At 48.1% G+C, this 12,791-nt stretch overlaps 1 protein-coding gene across 1 annotated transcript in view; it reads right to left on the reverse strand.

Annotated features, from left to right (window-relative positions):
• Positions 1–4,845: 4,845 nt before the first annotated feature.
• Positions 4,846–12,791, reverse strand: part of Igf1r (insulin like growth factor 1 receptor) — a 280,892-nt gene continuing 272,946 nt past the window's right edge. Inside the window, exon 21 of the mRNA XM_040730426.1 lies at positions 4,846–12,370. Coding sequence (XP_040586360.1) covers positions 11,977–12,370 — 394 coding nt within the window. The 3' untranslated portion in view covers positions 4,846–11,976. The remainder of the gene's footprint in view (positions 12,371–12,791) is intronic.

Here is a 12,791-nt window from a genome sequence, read left to right on the forward strand (position 1 = left end):
CCAAGCCTGAAAGTGCACCAGTCCCAAGACTGTTGCATACCCCTAGACACTCCCCTTACACTGCCCTATAAGATCCCTGCCTCATGGTTTCTCAGGGTCTTTCTCCAGCCATTCACTGTGGTGAATGGATGAAGGGCCTGAGCTCGTTAAACAACTACAATAAAAGACTCTCTGTTTTTGCATCGAAATGGGCCTCTTGGTGATTTTGGGGTTCAGAATTTGGGCACCACAGTGACCTTGTGGGAGTAGTTGTAGACTTGTTGGAAGAAGTGTGCCACTGTGGGTGGTCTTTGAGATTTCGGGAGCTCAAGCCAGACCTAGTGGCTCCCTGTGTCTTCCTGCTGCCTGCAGAACCGAATGTTTAGTACTCTCAGCCACCTCTCCGGCACCACGTCTGCCTACAGGCCACCATGCTTCCTGCCATGATGACAACGGGCTAAACCTCTGAACTGTAAGCCAGCCCCAATTAAATGCTTTCCTTTTTAAGAGTTGCCAGCGGCTCTTCACAGAAATAAAACCCTACCTAAGCCACCAGAGGTGAGTGGCACCTGGGGATTCTGTGTAGCTTTGTGAGGGAGTGCTGTGCTGTTTTCTGCAGCGGCTGTGCTGGTTCCTCCCCACTGGGTGGGTTTGCTCAGAACACTGGCTCGGGGTGGGCTTGGTCTTCTGTATCCTCAGCATTGTCAGGACTCATGAGGACGGCTCCTCTTCATCTTGCCTCAAGTCAGAGAGTTCAGAACTGCCCTTAGTTAAGTTAAAAGGCCCTAAGGTGGGGCCTGGAGGGATGACTCAGAGGTTAAGAGCACTGGCTGCTCTTCCAGAGGTCCTGAGTTCAATTCCAAGCAACCACATGGTGGCTCACAACCATCTGTAATGCGATCTGGTGCCCTCTTCTGTCCTGCAGGCAGACATGCAGACAGAACACTGTATACATAATAAATGAATAAATCTAAAAAAAAAAAGGCCTAAAGTTCCAAGGCTTAGGTACTGCAGGATGTTTTGGTCTTGGTAGTGGATGTCTTATCTAAATAACAACAACAGACTTGGGCTCAGGTGTTTACTCTTGACTCTGAAGGCCAGGTGTGGTTACCAAATGTTTAGAGGATTAAGGTAAGAAAGTTTGTTTGCTCCTCATACATGATAATACAAGTCTTCTGCCATGTCCCCCCTTTTGGTTGGGGTACATGAGAATGTCAAAGAATAAACTTGGGGCATTCACGGATTTGCCCTCCTGACTCTATCCTGTGTCTCTGTCTTCTTTGCATCTTTATCTGCCCCTTCTCAATCCACACTCCCCCTCTCAGGTACGAACCGAAGAGTTGGCTGGATCCCACTGAAGGCCCACAAACAGGGGCTCCCACACAGCATTACCCTTACTTTAAAAACATCAGAATCCTCTTGTCTTAGTCACTTTTCTATTGCTGTGATAAGACACCATGACCAAAGCAACTTATAGAAAAAAGCTTTCATAGGGGGTTTACAGTTCCACAGGGTCAGAGTCCATGACCATTATGGTGGTGAGCATGGCAGCAGGCAGGTTCGAATAGTGCTGGAGTGGTGGCTGAGAGCTTACATGTCACCCACAAGCACAAGGCAGAGAGAAAAGGCGGGGGTGGGGGTCGGGGGAGAGGAGAGATAGATTCTGGGGACGGCATATGCTTTTGAAACCTCAAAGTTCATCCATAATGACACATCTCCTCTAACAAGGCCACACCTCCTAATCCTTCCCAAATAGTTCCACCAACCAAGGACCAAGTATTCAAATATATGAACTGATGGGGCCATTCTCATGCAAATGGCCACACTCCTGTTTCACCTGTTGTCTTCATTTTAGGACACTGCACCAGGCTTTTGTGCCAGGCTGTGTACAGCAAAGCTCTCTATGTCTACTATGTCAGTGTCTTTGGGTACTCATTTTCATTATGAGCCCCATAGGTAGCACTGTTTCCTCCAAGGAATCGGATCAAAGTAGCTACTAAACACTGGGCAACTTGTTATGTTGGTATGTTCAAAACCACTGTTTGCAACTGGGTAGCAGTGGTGCACACCTTTAGTCTCAGCACTCGGGAGGCAGAGGCAGGTGGGTCTCTTTGGGCCAGCCTGGTCTACAGAGCCAGTTCCAGGACAGGCTCCAAAGCTAGAGAAGCCTTGTCTCTAAAAACAAAGCAAACCATTGTTTGGTACCTATGTCTGAAAAGAAAAAAAAATCACAGTGGCTTGCTGTAAGAAAATGCATTTGTAGCCAATAGGCTGAGTTGGGGGTGCAGTTCAGTGGCAGTGTGCTGCGTGAGCCCCAGTCTTCATGTGTTCCAGGACAGCTGGGGAAAAGGAAGCTGGGCAGAAGAACAGGAGAGAGGAGGAAGATAGGGAGGAAGGGCAGAGGGGAGGGGGGAAGGGAGAGAGAATATGAATGCGCAGGGCCCTGGGTTCAATAACCAGCACTACAAGAGCCCTGCATCAAAGCCAAAGGAACTGAATAGCTCTCATCTCCCCCATCTCCCCCAGACAGGTTTCTTTGTGCAACTCTGGATGTCCTGGAACTCACTATGTTGACCGGCTTGGCCTCAAACTCATAGAGATCCACCTGCCTCTGCCTCCCGAGTGCTGCTCTCTCATTTCTCTTGCTGCTAGTTTGAAGAAAAGACTTTACAAGACTGTGCAAATAAACCAGGAACATTCCACATATGACAGGTCCAAGTCACACCAAAGCAGATGAGAGCCAGAGGTGGATGGGATGGTTCAGGCCACTTGCACAGGGCCTAGCTGCTTGGCTGGTCCTATGGAGACCCTTCCCTTTTGTGAGCAAAGAGCTTCTGCCTAAAGCCTTACACCCCTCTTGTTCTGGGAGTGGGCTCCAGTGTTATTTCAGATCAGTTGGCACGGGCCAGACACATTAAAAAACATTGTGGGTTTTTTTGTTTTTTCAAAGATACCTAGTTAGGAGGCCCAGAACTCTCCATTGATGACCAGCCCTCCTATTTCCTCTTCCGTACCCGACCCCAGGGACCCATTTGCATTGTGGCTTTTGTAAATGACCTGGCATCCCCTGGCAATACACAGTGTCCTGTTCAGTTATGGCTTTTGTATGTTTGATGTTTTTTATGTGGGTGGTTTTGTATGTTTGATAGCCGTAGTGTACAAGATTGGTCTGCATTGGTCATTAACAGCTGGGTGGTTTGGAGCATGAGTGTTTGCCTATAAACTAGACTAATAAAAAGTTCTGCCTCTGCAGGTTGATTGTGAATACCCAGAAAACGGGTGGACGAGAAAATGTCAACAACTCACTAGTAAAAAAAAATGCTCTGGGTGTGGCCCTCAGTTTGTGGCTTGGATATAGTTTTAAGGTGGTTTCTCAAGGGTTCATGTGTGGAAAGCTTGGCCCCCAGCATGCAAGGGTAAAGGAAAGGCAGCACCTTTAAGTGGTGGAGTTGGTGGGAAGCCCTTAGGCCAGTTGCCCTGGGAAGTTAAATATTCTTGAGGGAATCTTGTGTTGTCTCAGGTGTTGAAAGAGCCTGCTGGCCTCTGAACTGTTCTGACTTCCGTTTGCCATCAGCTGGGGACTTCACCAGAGAGCAGCCAATGTTAGCCAGCACTGTGCTCTCAAATCTTCCGTAAAGCAGAACTCTTTTCTTTAGAAGTGGACCTTTAAATATGGAACCCGCTGAACACAGAACTCAGAAGGGAGGGAGAGGGCCTGACTTTTAATAGCCCACCGCCTTCATCCTTAGAAGTGGCTGCCTCTGGTCAGGCAGGCTTATCATAAAGCACAGAATGGCAAGCTGGAGGCAGAGTCTGTGGGACACCCAGGGAAATTCGACCTCCGTAATCATCTAGTGAAGCTCCCTGAGCACTCGGTGAGCAGAGACTCCCAGACAGTGCCAGACTGTTCCAGGATGTGCTCTTTCAGAATGACCTTTTCCATGTAAAATCAAATACCCATTAGACTCTCGAGGTCTTGAGGCACCGTGACCTTTGCTCCTACTGCCCATGTCTTCCCATTTAGTACTTTGTCTGGTGTCCACCTTTTTGTTGGTTTGTTTCTCGAGACAGGGTTTCTGTGTGGTTTTGGAGGCTGTCCTGGAACTAGCTTCTGTAGACCAGGCTAATCTCGAACTCACAGAGATCCATCTGCCTCTGCCTCCCGAGTGCCAAAGACATGGAAATGCATGCATGTAAGTCTTTGCCCTACCTCCAACACACATATCAAACCCACCGTGGCCACTGTCAATGGAAGAAGGTCTAGAAGAGCCTACAAACCATTACTGCCAACTGTGCTTTGTGCACTCTACTGTTCTGTGGGAACAAGAAACCTTGGCCAGAGGCCCACTTCCCCGTCAGCCTGGGAGCAGGCAGCTGTAACCGGTAGAAAACATGTTTACCAAAAAACAATGCGGAACAATAAGTTCCTGGTGTTTTCAGAAGGGCTTGCCCAGGGGAACACCCTGACCTTGACCATTCCAACGACTAACCGCCTCTTCCTGACCCCCTACCGCTGCCTCTAAAGTCGGGGCATATAACCAGCTGGGGTAAGAATAAAGCGGGGCCTTCTTGAAGCCTTCTTTCACCACCGACTGGTCTCTGTCATCAATCCCGACACCCTCTGCACATTCTCGGCCAGGCTCCGCAGTGGGCGCGCATTCTCCTAGCTGATTTACTGGGGAGGCAGTTAGCTTCTCCAAGCTCAACATCAACTTGCATTCAGACAAGCTCAACTGTCAGGGCCCTGCTTTCACACTGAGTATTTCCGAGTGACACGTGTGAACACACATGCCAGGGGAAGTTCGGCTTCCCGATGAAGTGGGGGATGGTTCCAGAGCAGGGGGAAACAAACTCGGGAGACAAAGGTGCATACAGAATTCTTTTATTTAACTTAACCCATGTGGTACTTTACCTACTAGAAAAAAGCAGAGTAATAGAAACTCAGGTGGCCTTAGCGTCAGCCATTCAAAATAGACAAAGTTTCTTTTTCATAATGTAAAGAATCCCGAGTATGTCGCAGTAACAGGAATAAATTCTTACAACAGAATATACAAAAACATTGAATTTTTTTCATCTATTGATTTTTTAAAATATAAACAGAGGGTTTTTTAAAGGAATAATTTATACACAGAAAATTATTTTATGTAACAAATTGGCCATATTGATATCTTTTTAAAACTTTTTTTCTTTTTTAAGAAAAATTTTTAACAAGAAAACTCAGAAATGCATTATTGGCGGTGCATCTGTTCCCTCATACCTTCTGATTTTATTTTGTTTTTTAAATCCCAGAGGTAGACAAACCCTGGCAAACCTCTCCCCCAACCTCACTGGTTTAGGAAGCAGACAGATGATGTCACAGGCAGGCATCTGTCCCACCCGTGTCTGCCACAATGCCCAACATCCATGAGAAAGTCAAAAGCCAAATCCAGTGCAACCCAACCCACAAATAGTTCCTAGACCTTCCCCCTGTAGAGTTAGACAATTCAAGATGCTTTCAGCAACGGTATCTTCTGGAACTCTATAGAGACATGGCCAATAATGCACTGGGAGTCGAAGGACATGAATTTTAACTCTTAAAAAAATTGGGGGGGGACCATGTTGTGGTTTTTGTTGAGAGTTTGTTCTGTACTGGAAAAATGTACCTTCAGTGTTCGGCCTTACACACAAGTAGGCACAGCCTTCACTGGGATCTGAGGCATGTACATATGCATGCCAATGGCTCGCACACTAGGATTGTTTGCGTGGTCACCTTGAAGCCATTCTGTGTCTTGAGACCCTCCCACCTCTATGACACTGCAGAACTAGGATAAACACCAGCCACATGAGCCAGATGCCACCAGTGAACACCAACCCACACTGCTGGGTGGCAACACATTGCTATTTCCATGGCCAGCAAGGGGCTTGGCACACTCCACAGGGAAATGATCAGTAAAAGGTGACTGCTTCCCCAGCTAAAGGTTCCAAGACCAAGATACTGAAGAATACAGAAGTACTTTTAAAACCACTGTCATTCCTTTTTTTTTTTTTCTTTTTTTTTCTTTTACAAACTAGAGCACATAGCATTTGGGAAAGGGAGTGAACCACGGCTTGGATCTGGAGGATGGGGCGGGGAATATTTTTTTTTTAGTTTTTTATTTTTTTGGTTTTTTTATTTTGGCATATTGTAAAGCTAGCTAGTAAACAAGTGTCAAAAAAAAAAAGAACACAAACACATATTTGCACACACAGAGGGGGAAAAGTGTTTTTAAATTACTTCCGGCAATTATAAACTACAAACATTTTATAAAATTATTCTATGTTCTTACAAAAATGCAATGAAACATTTAATTAGTTCTTGTAAACCAGATCTTCGTCAACTGACTACCCGTAATCTACTGGACTTAGAAGCCCGATTGGAAACGATAATGAGTGACTAATTAAAAAAAAAAACAATGTTTACTGGAAAGATGCAGACACAAATGTGGACACACAAATCAGTGATTATGAAGCTCTCACATAAACAAAACAAAATAAATCCTTAGCATGCCCCAGACAACTCAGCTGGTGAGTGTGATGGAGTCTGAGTTCTCCAACACGTGACTTAGCTCTGTGAGTTCCCAGAGCACGATGCTAAGTTTATTATCTGAAACCAAATGCCCACGATGACTCCACAGCCTTGACGTGGTCTCACACATTCAGAAACCATCACATCCAAAAGTGGTCCTGGCTTCTTCTGAGCCCTTATGCCTCTGTCCCCAATCCTCTTCATGTCACCATCCCCGTCACCATGGCTTCCTACTGCATGGTCATCCCATTATCCATCAAGGAGTTTGCTTCTCTCAATAACCATCCGGATGTCAAAGTTGAAGGCCCAAAGAAGCCCCCTGACCTGTCCAAGGCCTCTATCTTCAGCACCTCTGGCAAGAGAGGTTCACTTTAAACAAACATCCTGTCTTGAAGTTCTCATTTGTACCACCACCTAGTTCAGAGCCGAGTGAGAAAGTTTGACCATCATCACTGGTTCGTTAAGGAGTGGATCTCTCTGGTCCAGGTCTCCCAATGTGCTGCTTAGCCCAGGAAATGAAAAGACATCAGACAAATACAAAGGTAACATAAGAAAAAAAAAAACCCAAACCATAAATTCATTACTGTTAAAATGGGCCAAAGCATATCAACAGGGTGGTATTGTCGCATGCAGGATGCCAACGTTTAGGAACAGCGTTGCCTTCACCTGTGTGGCCACTCTCGGAGGACCCAACGATGGTAACAGGGGTAAGCATCCTAGCCTTCTTACCCACCTGAGCTTGGTGAGACCTTGCCACATCAGCCTGCTTGCCTCAGGGACAGCCACTGCTGACAGAGGTGCGCTGCTAAGGAAGAGGCTTCAGGAGCTCACACTGGCTCAGAACTTGGCATCATACAGAGCTCATCCGTCTGTTAGCCCATCCAAGAAATACTACTGCATTCCAAACACTCTGCCATCTGCTCATATCACAACGATCGCCTGTCTCTCTTAGGAAGCTGCTTTTCCTACCATTGAATTGTCCCGAGTCATAAGAAACAGGCTGGAAGGAGGGGCCAACGATGGCCTTCAACAGTCTGTGTTCCAGGGAGGAAGCCTCATTCCAACTAAGAATCAACGTCATGACATTCCTGAAAGGAGATGGGGTTGTGTGGGTGTCACACAGCTCAGGTTCGGACTGTGCCTCCACAACTCAGCGCCTGCTGCCTCAAGGAAGGGCTGTGTGGGAGAACACCTTCATGTTCACATCCCCCGAACGATGTGCCTCAGTGGTTCATGTTTCATGTTTTCAAGCAGTGCGGGCTGCCGCCAGGGAAGGAGGTTGCATGGAAAAGGCCACAGCTCAGCTTGGTAAGATTACTTGGAGCATATAAAGAGAAAAATCAGGAAGAGGTGGGAAAAATCAGCATGAAATCAGGCTAGAACTGTGGACACATGATGCCTTGCAATAGTCAAGGTGGGTGGGTTGGTCCAGCGAAAACGACCGCACCCTCATACAAGAAAACTTCTCTTTTATTGAAGTGTTTCTGGAGCATTTGTTATGATGGGCACTACACTGTTAGGTGTTTTCTCTCTACTTAAAGAAAAAAATCTACATCAAACAACACCAACAACTTGGACAATTAAAAAAAAAAACCCTTAAAACCAGCTGAATTGTCTGTAGAAATCCAGTTGTGGAAAACCGGTAGGTATGTGCAAGAGAGGAGAGGCCACAATACCATGGGATCACCTAGAGTAGAAAACCCTGATCAAACGGTGTCTCCCAGGGACCCTGTGAGCTCCTAGGAACTCCGAGAAGGGCAGCGTTCTGGCAGGAGGCAAAGGACTCCTGAGCTTAACTCGTCAACTGTTAGGCAGTTCTCTACACCGGGAAAAGTCACCCATGCTTCCCAACGAAAGTCCCCAGGGCCTGTGAGAGCAGCTGCTGGAACTGAGGAGTGCACTGTCCACCCCCGTGAGCAGCAAAGGGATGGGATGGACAGAGGCAAAGCACAGGGAAGGCTGGGAGCCGACCACTGGCTGTCCAGCCTCAAGGAGGTTTGGTCAGTCCTTGCTTAGCCCTGGGGGGAGGGAGCACAGCAGCCTGCAGGGGGTGCGGGCTGTGCCCGGCCCTCCCTTTATCATACTGGCCTTCTTTCAGAAGCAGGGTGAGGGCAGGGCTCTGCAGCTGCCAACATGGTTGTACCTCTAAGAGAAACCAATGCAGGACAGCAATGGGGCCACGCCCCTGCCACAGTGGAGGCCTCAGCGGAGCAGCAGAGCCAGCCAACAGGTGACCCTACGTGCACACACATTAGGACTTTCAGACAACCTGTGTGTGGACGCCTCCTGCCCTCAAAACCTGGGAGTTATCTTCTCTCTTGGGGGCGATATATGTCGGTCATTCGATCTGTATAAAGAAAGTTCTGTTCCAAAGTCAGCCGGGTGAGGACGGGCAAGGGACCCCCCCTCCACTGGTGTACTCTAGGCTCATGGGGGTGTTGGGTTGGAAGCAGGGAAACCTCTGAGGGAACCAGGTGAGGAAAACAAAACAAAATAAAAAAACAAAGATGCCCGGGAAAGGTGAGCTTTTGGAGACGAGTGGGGGAGGCTGAGAGAGTTAGTGTTGCTTTGACCCCAGAATCCAGCCTGGCCTCTCTCTGCTTCACCAGGGTATGTGGCCTGTGGTGTGGATGAGGTTACCAGTATCATTGGCCTATTGTCAGGTTCTGAGAAGTGTGAGATGTATTTTTTAATATATATATATATATATATACACATGAAAAATAAGAGTGAGGTAGATAAATGTTTGAAAAACAACACTCCCCAAAGCAAAAACTGTCCCGTCTAACACCTAACACACACACACACACACACACACACACACACACACACACACACACACACCCTTTTTCCTCAGTATTTAAATTCATAAAGGGGGCTTCTCTACAGTGATTAAAACAGGTATCACGAAATAAATTAAAACTCCTACATGTAATACCTTCTTAATAAACATTTTTTCTCCTCTTTTTGCCTCTCTTTTTGTCAAGGGGAAACACTGTGGGGCTAGTTAAGAGCCATGAACCTTAAACTACAGATAAGCCAGAGAACTGCAACCTTTCCTGTGTTTAATCCCCAGTCACAACTGCAATCATCATCTTCCAGCTTTTTTTCTTACTCATACATTAATTATTTCCAGCCCAGAAGCAACTCTCCGCTGTCACCACTCTGGTAAAAATTGTTAAAAACTAAACAAAACAAATTCCAACTAAGGACCGGCAAAGGACTCCGGGGCTACCGTGGGATCACCTCTGCTCTGCCTGACACTCAGGCCTTCTGACCTGGGAGTGGTCTCCAGAATTCTACTGAGGCTGCTGCTTCTGGCCATGGGGTATTGGTACCCTGCACCTTGCTCACCTGGAAGTCACCCATTCAGACATTCTGGTTCAAGACAGGCAGGCTGGCCTGGTGAGGGTCAGGGTGACGGCAGACGGGCCACTAGGGGACTCAGCAGCTGTGTGTGTGTGTGTAGGATTAAGTACCCATAAAAAGTAACTCAAATACCTACTGTCTGCAGTTAAAACTGCTATTGTATCCCAAAATGAATGTGTGTGTGTGTGTGTGTGTGTGTGTGTGTGTGTGTGTGTGTGAGAGAGAGAGAGAGACAACCAAAACCAAAACAAAGAGGGAAGGCCAAGGTGTGACTTTCAACAATGGGGACTATAAAACTAAGCCAGGATGTGTGAGATTTTTAACCTCTTTTTGTTTCTGACCTGAGTTTGTGGCATGTCTTGCAGGCTAACAGACACTCACTCCAGTGCTGTGTGCAGGGAGGTGTGGGGATGAGGGCAGGGCCCAGCAGTACCCGGGTCCTGGCCACCCATCCTCCTCAGTCCCTGAGCAGCACTGCGCCCACAGAGCCTATCGGTTAGAAGATAATGAATGGGGTTGCAGGGAGTGGGGGAAGGGAGATGTATTTATTAAAAAAGGCATCAAACAGTTCATGGCAAATTATGTTCTAGAAGCATTAGTTACTGGAGAAGAGTAAGGAAAAAAACCACACTCTAGTACAAAGCATAGGAAGTTTCTTGGAGTGAGCAGAAAGGAAGAAGGGGAGACCTGAAAGTTTCATAGATTAAATCCACAGAGATAAAGAACAAAAAAATAGCAGCTTTTTTTTTTCCTGTACAGACGTATAGATGAATATCTGAACCGTAAAAAAGTTATAAAAGTGACATTGAAGACGATGTGTATGCAAATGTTTCATGGTCTAACATAGAACTGAGAGACCCATGAAGAAGTCCTAGTAACAGAGACCATGCCAAAGCTTAGACTACTTGGTTCCACTGCCTGGCGCTGCAGCTGTGGTGTCTCAATCCCTTCCTCGCACGTCTGCACCAACAGCCGGGCAGAGTCCCCGGGACCCTTTCGCATCTGTGTCCCTTGGGGGCCAGGAGGGAGGCTGGGGAAAGGGCAGGAGAGGTCTGAGGAACATCTTGACCCACAACCTGACCTTCAGGCTTGCTCATGGCCACTTGCTCCAGCATTCCTGGGGTGCTGTGGGTGGGTGGGTGGGTGGGGGTGGGGGAGCCAGGTCAGCCTGCCCCTTCTCCAATGAGGGCAGGCTCCATCTTGCTCAGTTCTCCCAAACGGTAACCTAGTCGTCACAGAGCGACGAGACCCAGGGGGATGTGGCCACAAGGGCACGCCGAGACACAGCGGAGGCATCGCCAGCGTGTCTCTGGAGTGATATTATTAACTTGATGCCGAGTTTCACCCTATGCCTCTGGACAAAAGGAGATCAGCGCAGGGAGTGCGCATGAGAAAAAAGAAAAATATAGGGTTTTGGCAAAATCTGGCGGCATGAAAATGGTAACAACTGTGGATGAACAATGGCCCTTTGAAAATTTCAGATGACCCTAAAAAGGTTAAAGATACAGTTAAAAAATTCCATCTCAGTGTGTGCATTTTCTCTCTCTCCTCTCTCTCTTTTTTTGTAAAGACCTATGGTGTCAGGCAGGTGTGTATGGGGTGAGGAGGAGCCCCAGGGACAGCCATTAAGTCAATCTGATTAAAAAAAAAAAAGAAAAAAGAAAAAGAAGGCTTCCCGGCTGGGCTTTCAGCAAACAATTTTTCCATTGTAAAGCAGAAAAAGGAGAAGGAAGAGAGGAAGAGAGGGAGAGGAGAGAGGGAAGGCAGAAGAGAGAGAAAGGTATAGAATGAGGAGACTCAGTTCTCGAGTGTCCTGTTGCTATTAAGTGTTGTCATTAAGGTTTGCAGAGGCCCATGTCAGTTAAGGATTCGGGTAGGGAAATAAAAAGCTGCTTGCATATTGAAAAAAGGGAGGTCCCAAATGTGTTTACTGCAGAGAAGCCGTCTCCCGTGGGCAGCAATGGCAGTTCTGAAGATCCACTGAGGTACAGGAGGCTTGTGAATAGATTGTTACGGCCTGCTCTCCCCCTGCGCACCGAGTGGGCGCACACGTTACTGTTTGCATGTGCTTCCGCGTCTGAGGATCAGCAGGTCGAAGACTGAGGCAGAGGCAGAGCCCTCTCGTTGGCGCGTCCCCCGTTCATGTGAGCGTAAGGCTGTCGCTCATCGAAACTGGCACGGAGGACCAGTACTCCGGGGCCTGGGCCGTTCTCGGCCTTGTGCCCCGAGTGTCTTTCGGGCAGAGGCAGGGAGGCTGAGGAGGCCGAGGGGTCCAGCGGTACGCTCTCCATGTTCTCGGGGTCCAGCTCCAGCTCCAGCTCCAGCTCTTCTGGCTCGGGAGGCTTGTTCTCCTCGCTGTAGTAGAAGGAGACTTCCTGAAAGCTGGGCTCCATCTCATCCTTGATGCTGCCAATGATCTCCAGGAAGGAGGGCCGCATCTTGGGGTTGTACTGCCAGCACATGCGCATGAGTTCAAACCTGATGGGGAGAAGGGAAGCGGGTGAGATGCAAGAGGCCTCGTGCGGAGGTCACAGCGGCCCAGAGGGTTGCGGGACTCTGCCCTCTGCGGCCCTGGCTTCTTATCCCGCCGCCACGTTATCTGGCCCAGCCATGGTGCCAAACCCAAACTCGCCTCACATGGAGTCTACCATGACAGGGCTGTATTGATGGCGGCAATTTTAAGAAATAAAACCACCCGTTTTCTGTCTGAAACACCTCTTCCAGCCATGGTTTCCAGAACCGGAATCGGGAATCCTTCATTCCCCACCAATGAGGATCACAGCTTCCCTGACAGCCATCATTCTCTGCACCCCCACCTAGGATATTTCTAAGCTTCTTCCTGGCACTACGGTGCCCCTGGCAGCGGGCCTGAGGAAGAAGGCGGCACGGGTGCCAGACA

This window comes from Mesocricetus auratus, unplaced genomic scaffold (assembly GCF_017639785.1).
Source record: "Mesocricetus auratus isolate SY011 unplaced genomic scaffold, BCM_Maur_2.0 Super-Scaffold_4256, whole genome shotgun sequence".
Lineage (NCBI taxonomy): Eukaryota > Metazoa > Chordata > Mammalia > Rodentia > Cricetidae > Mesocricetus > Mesocricetus auratus.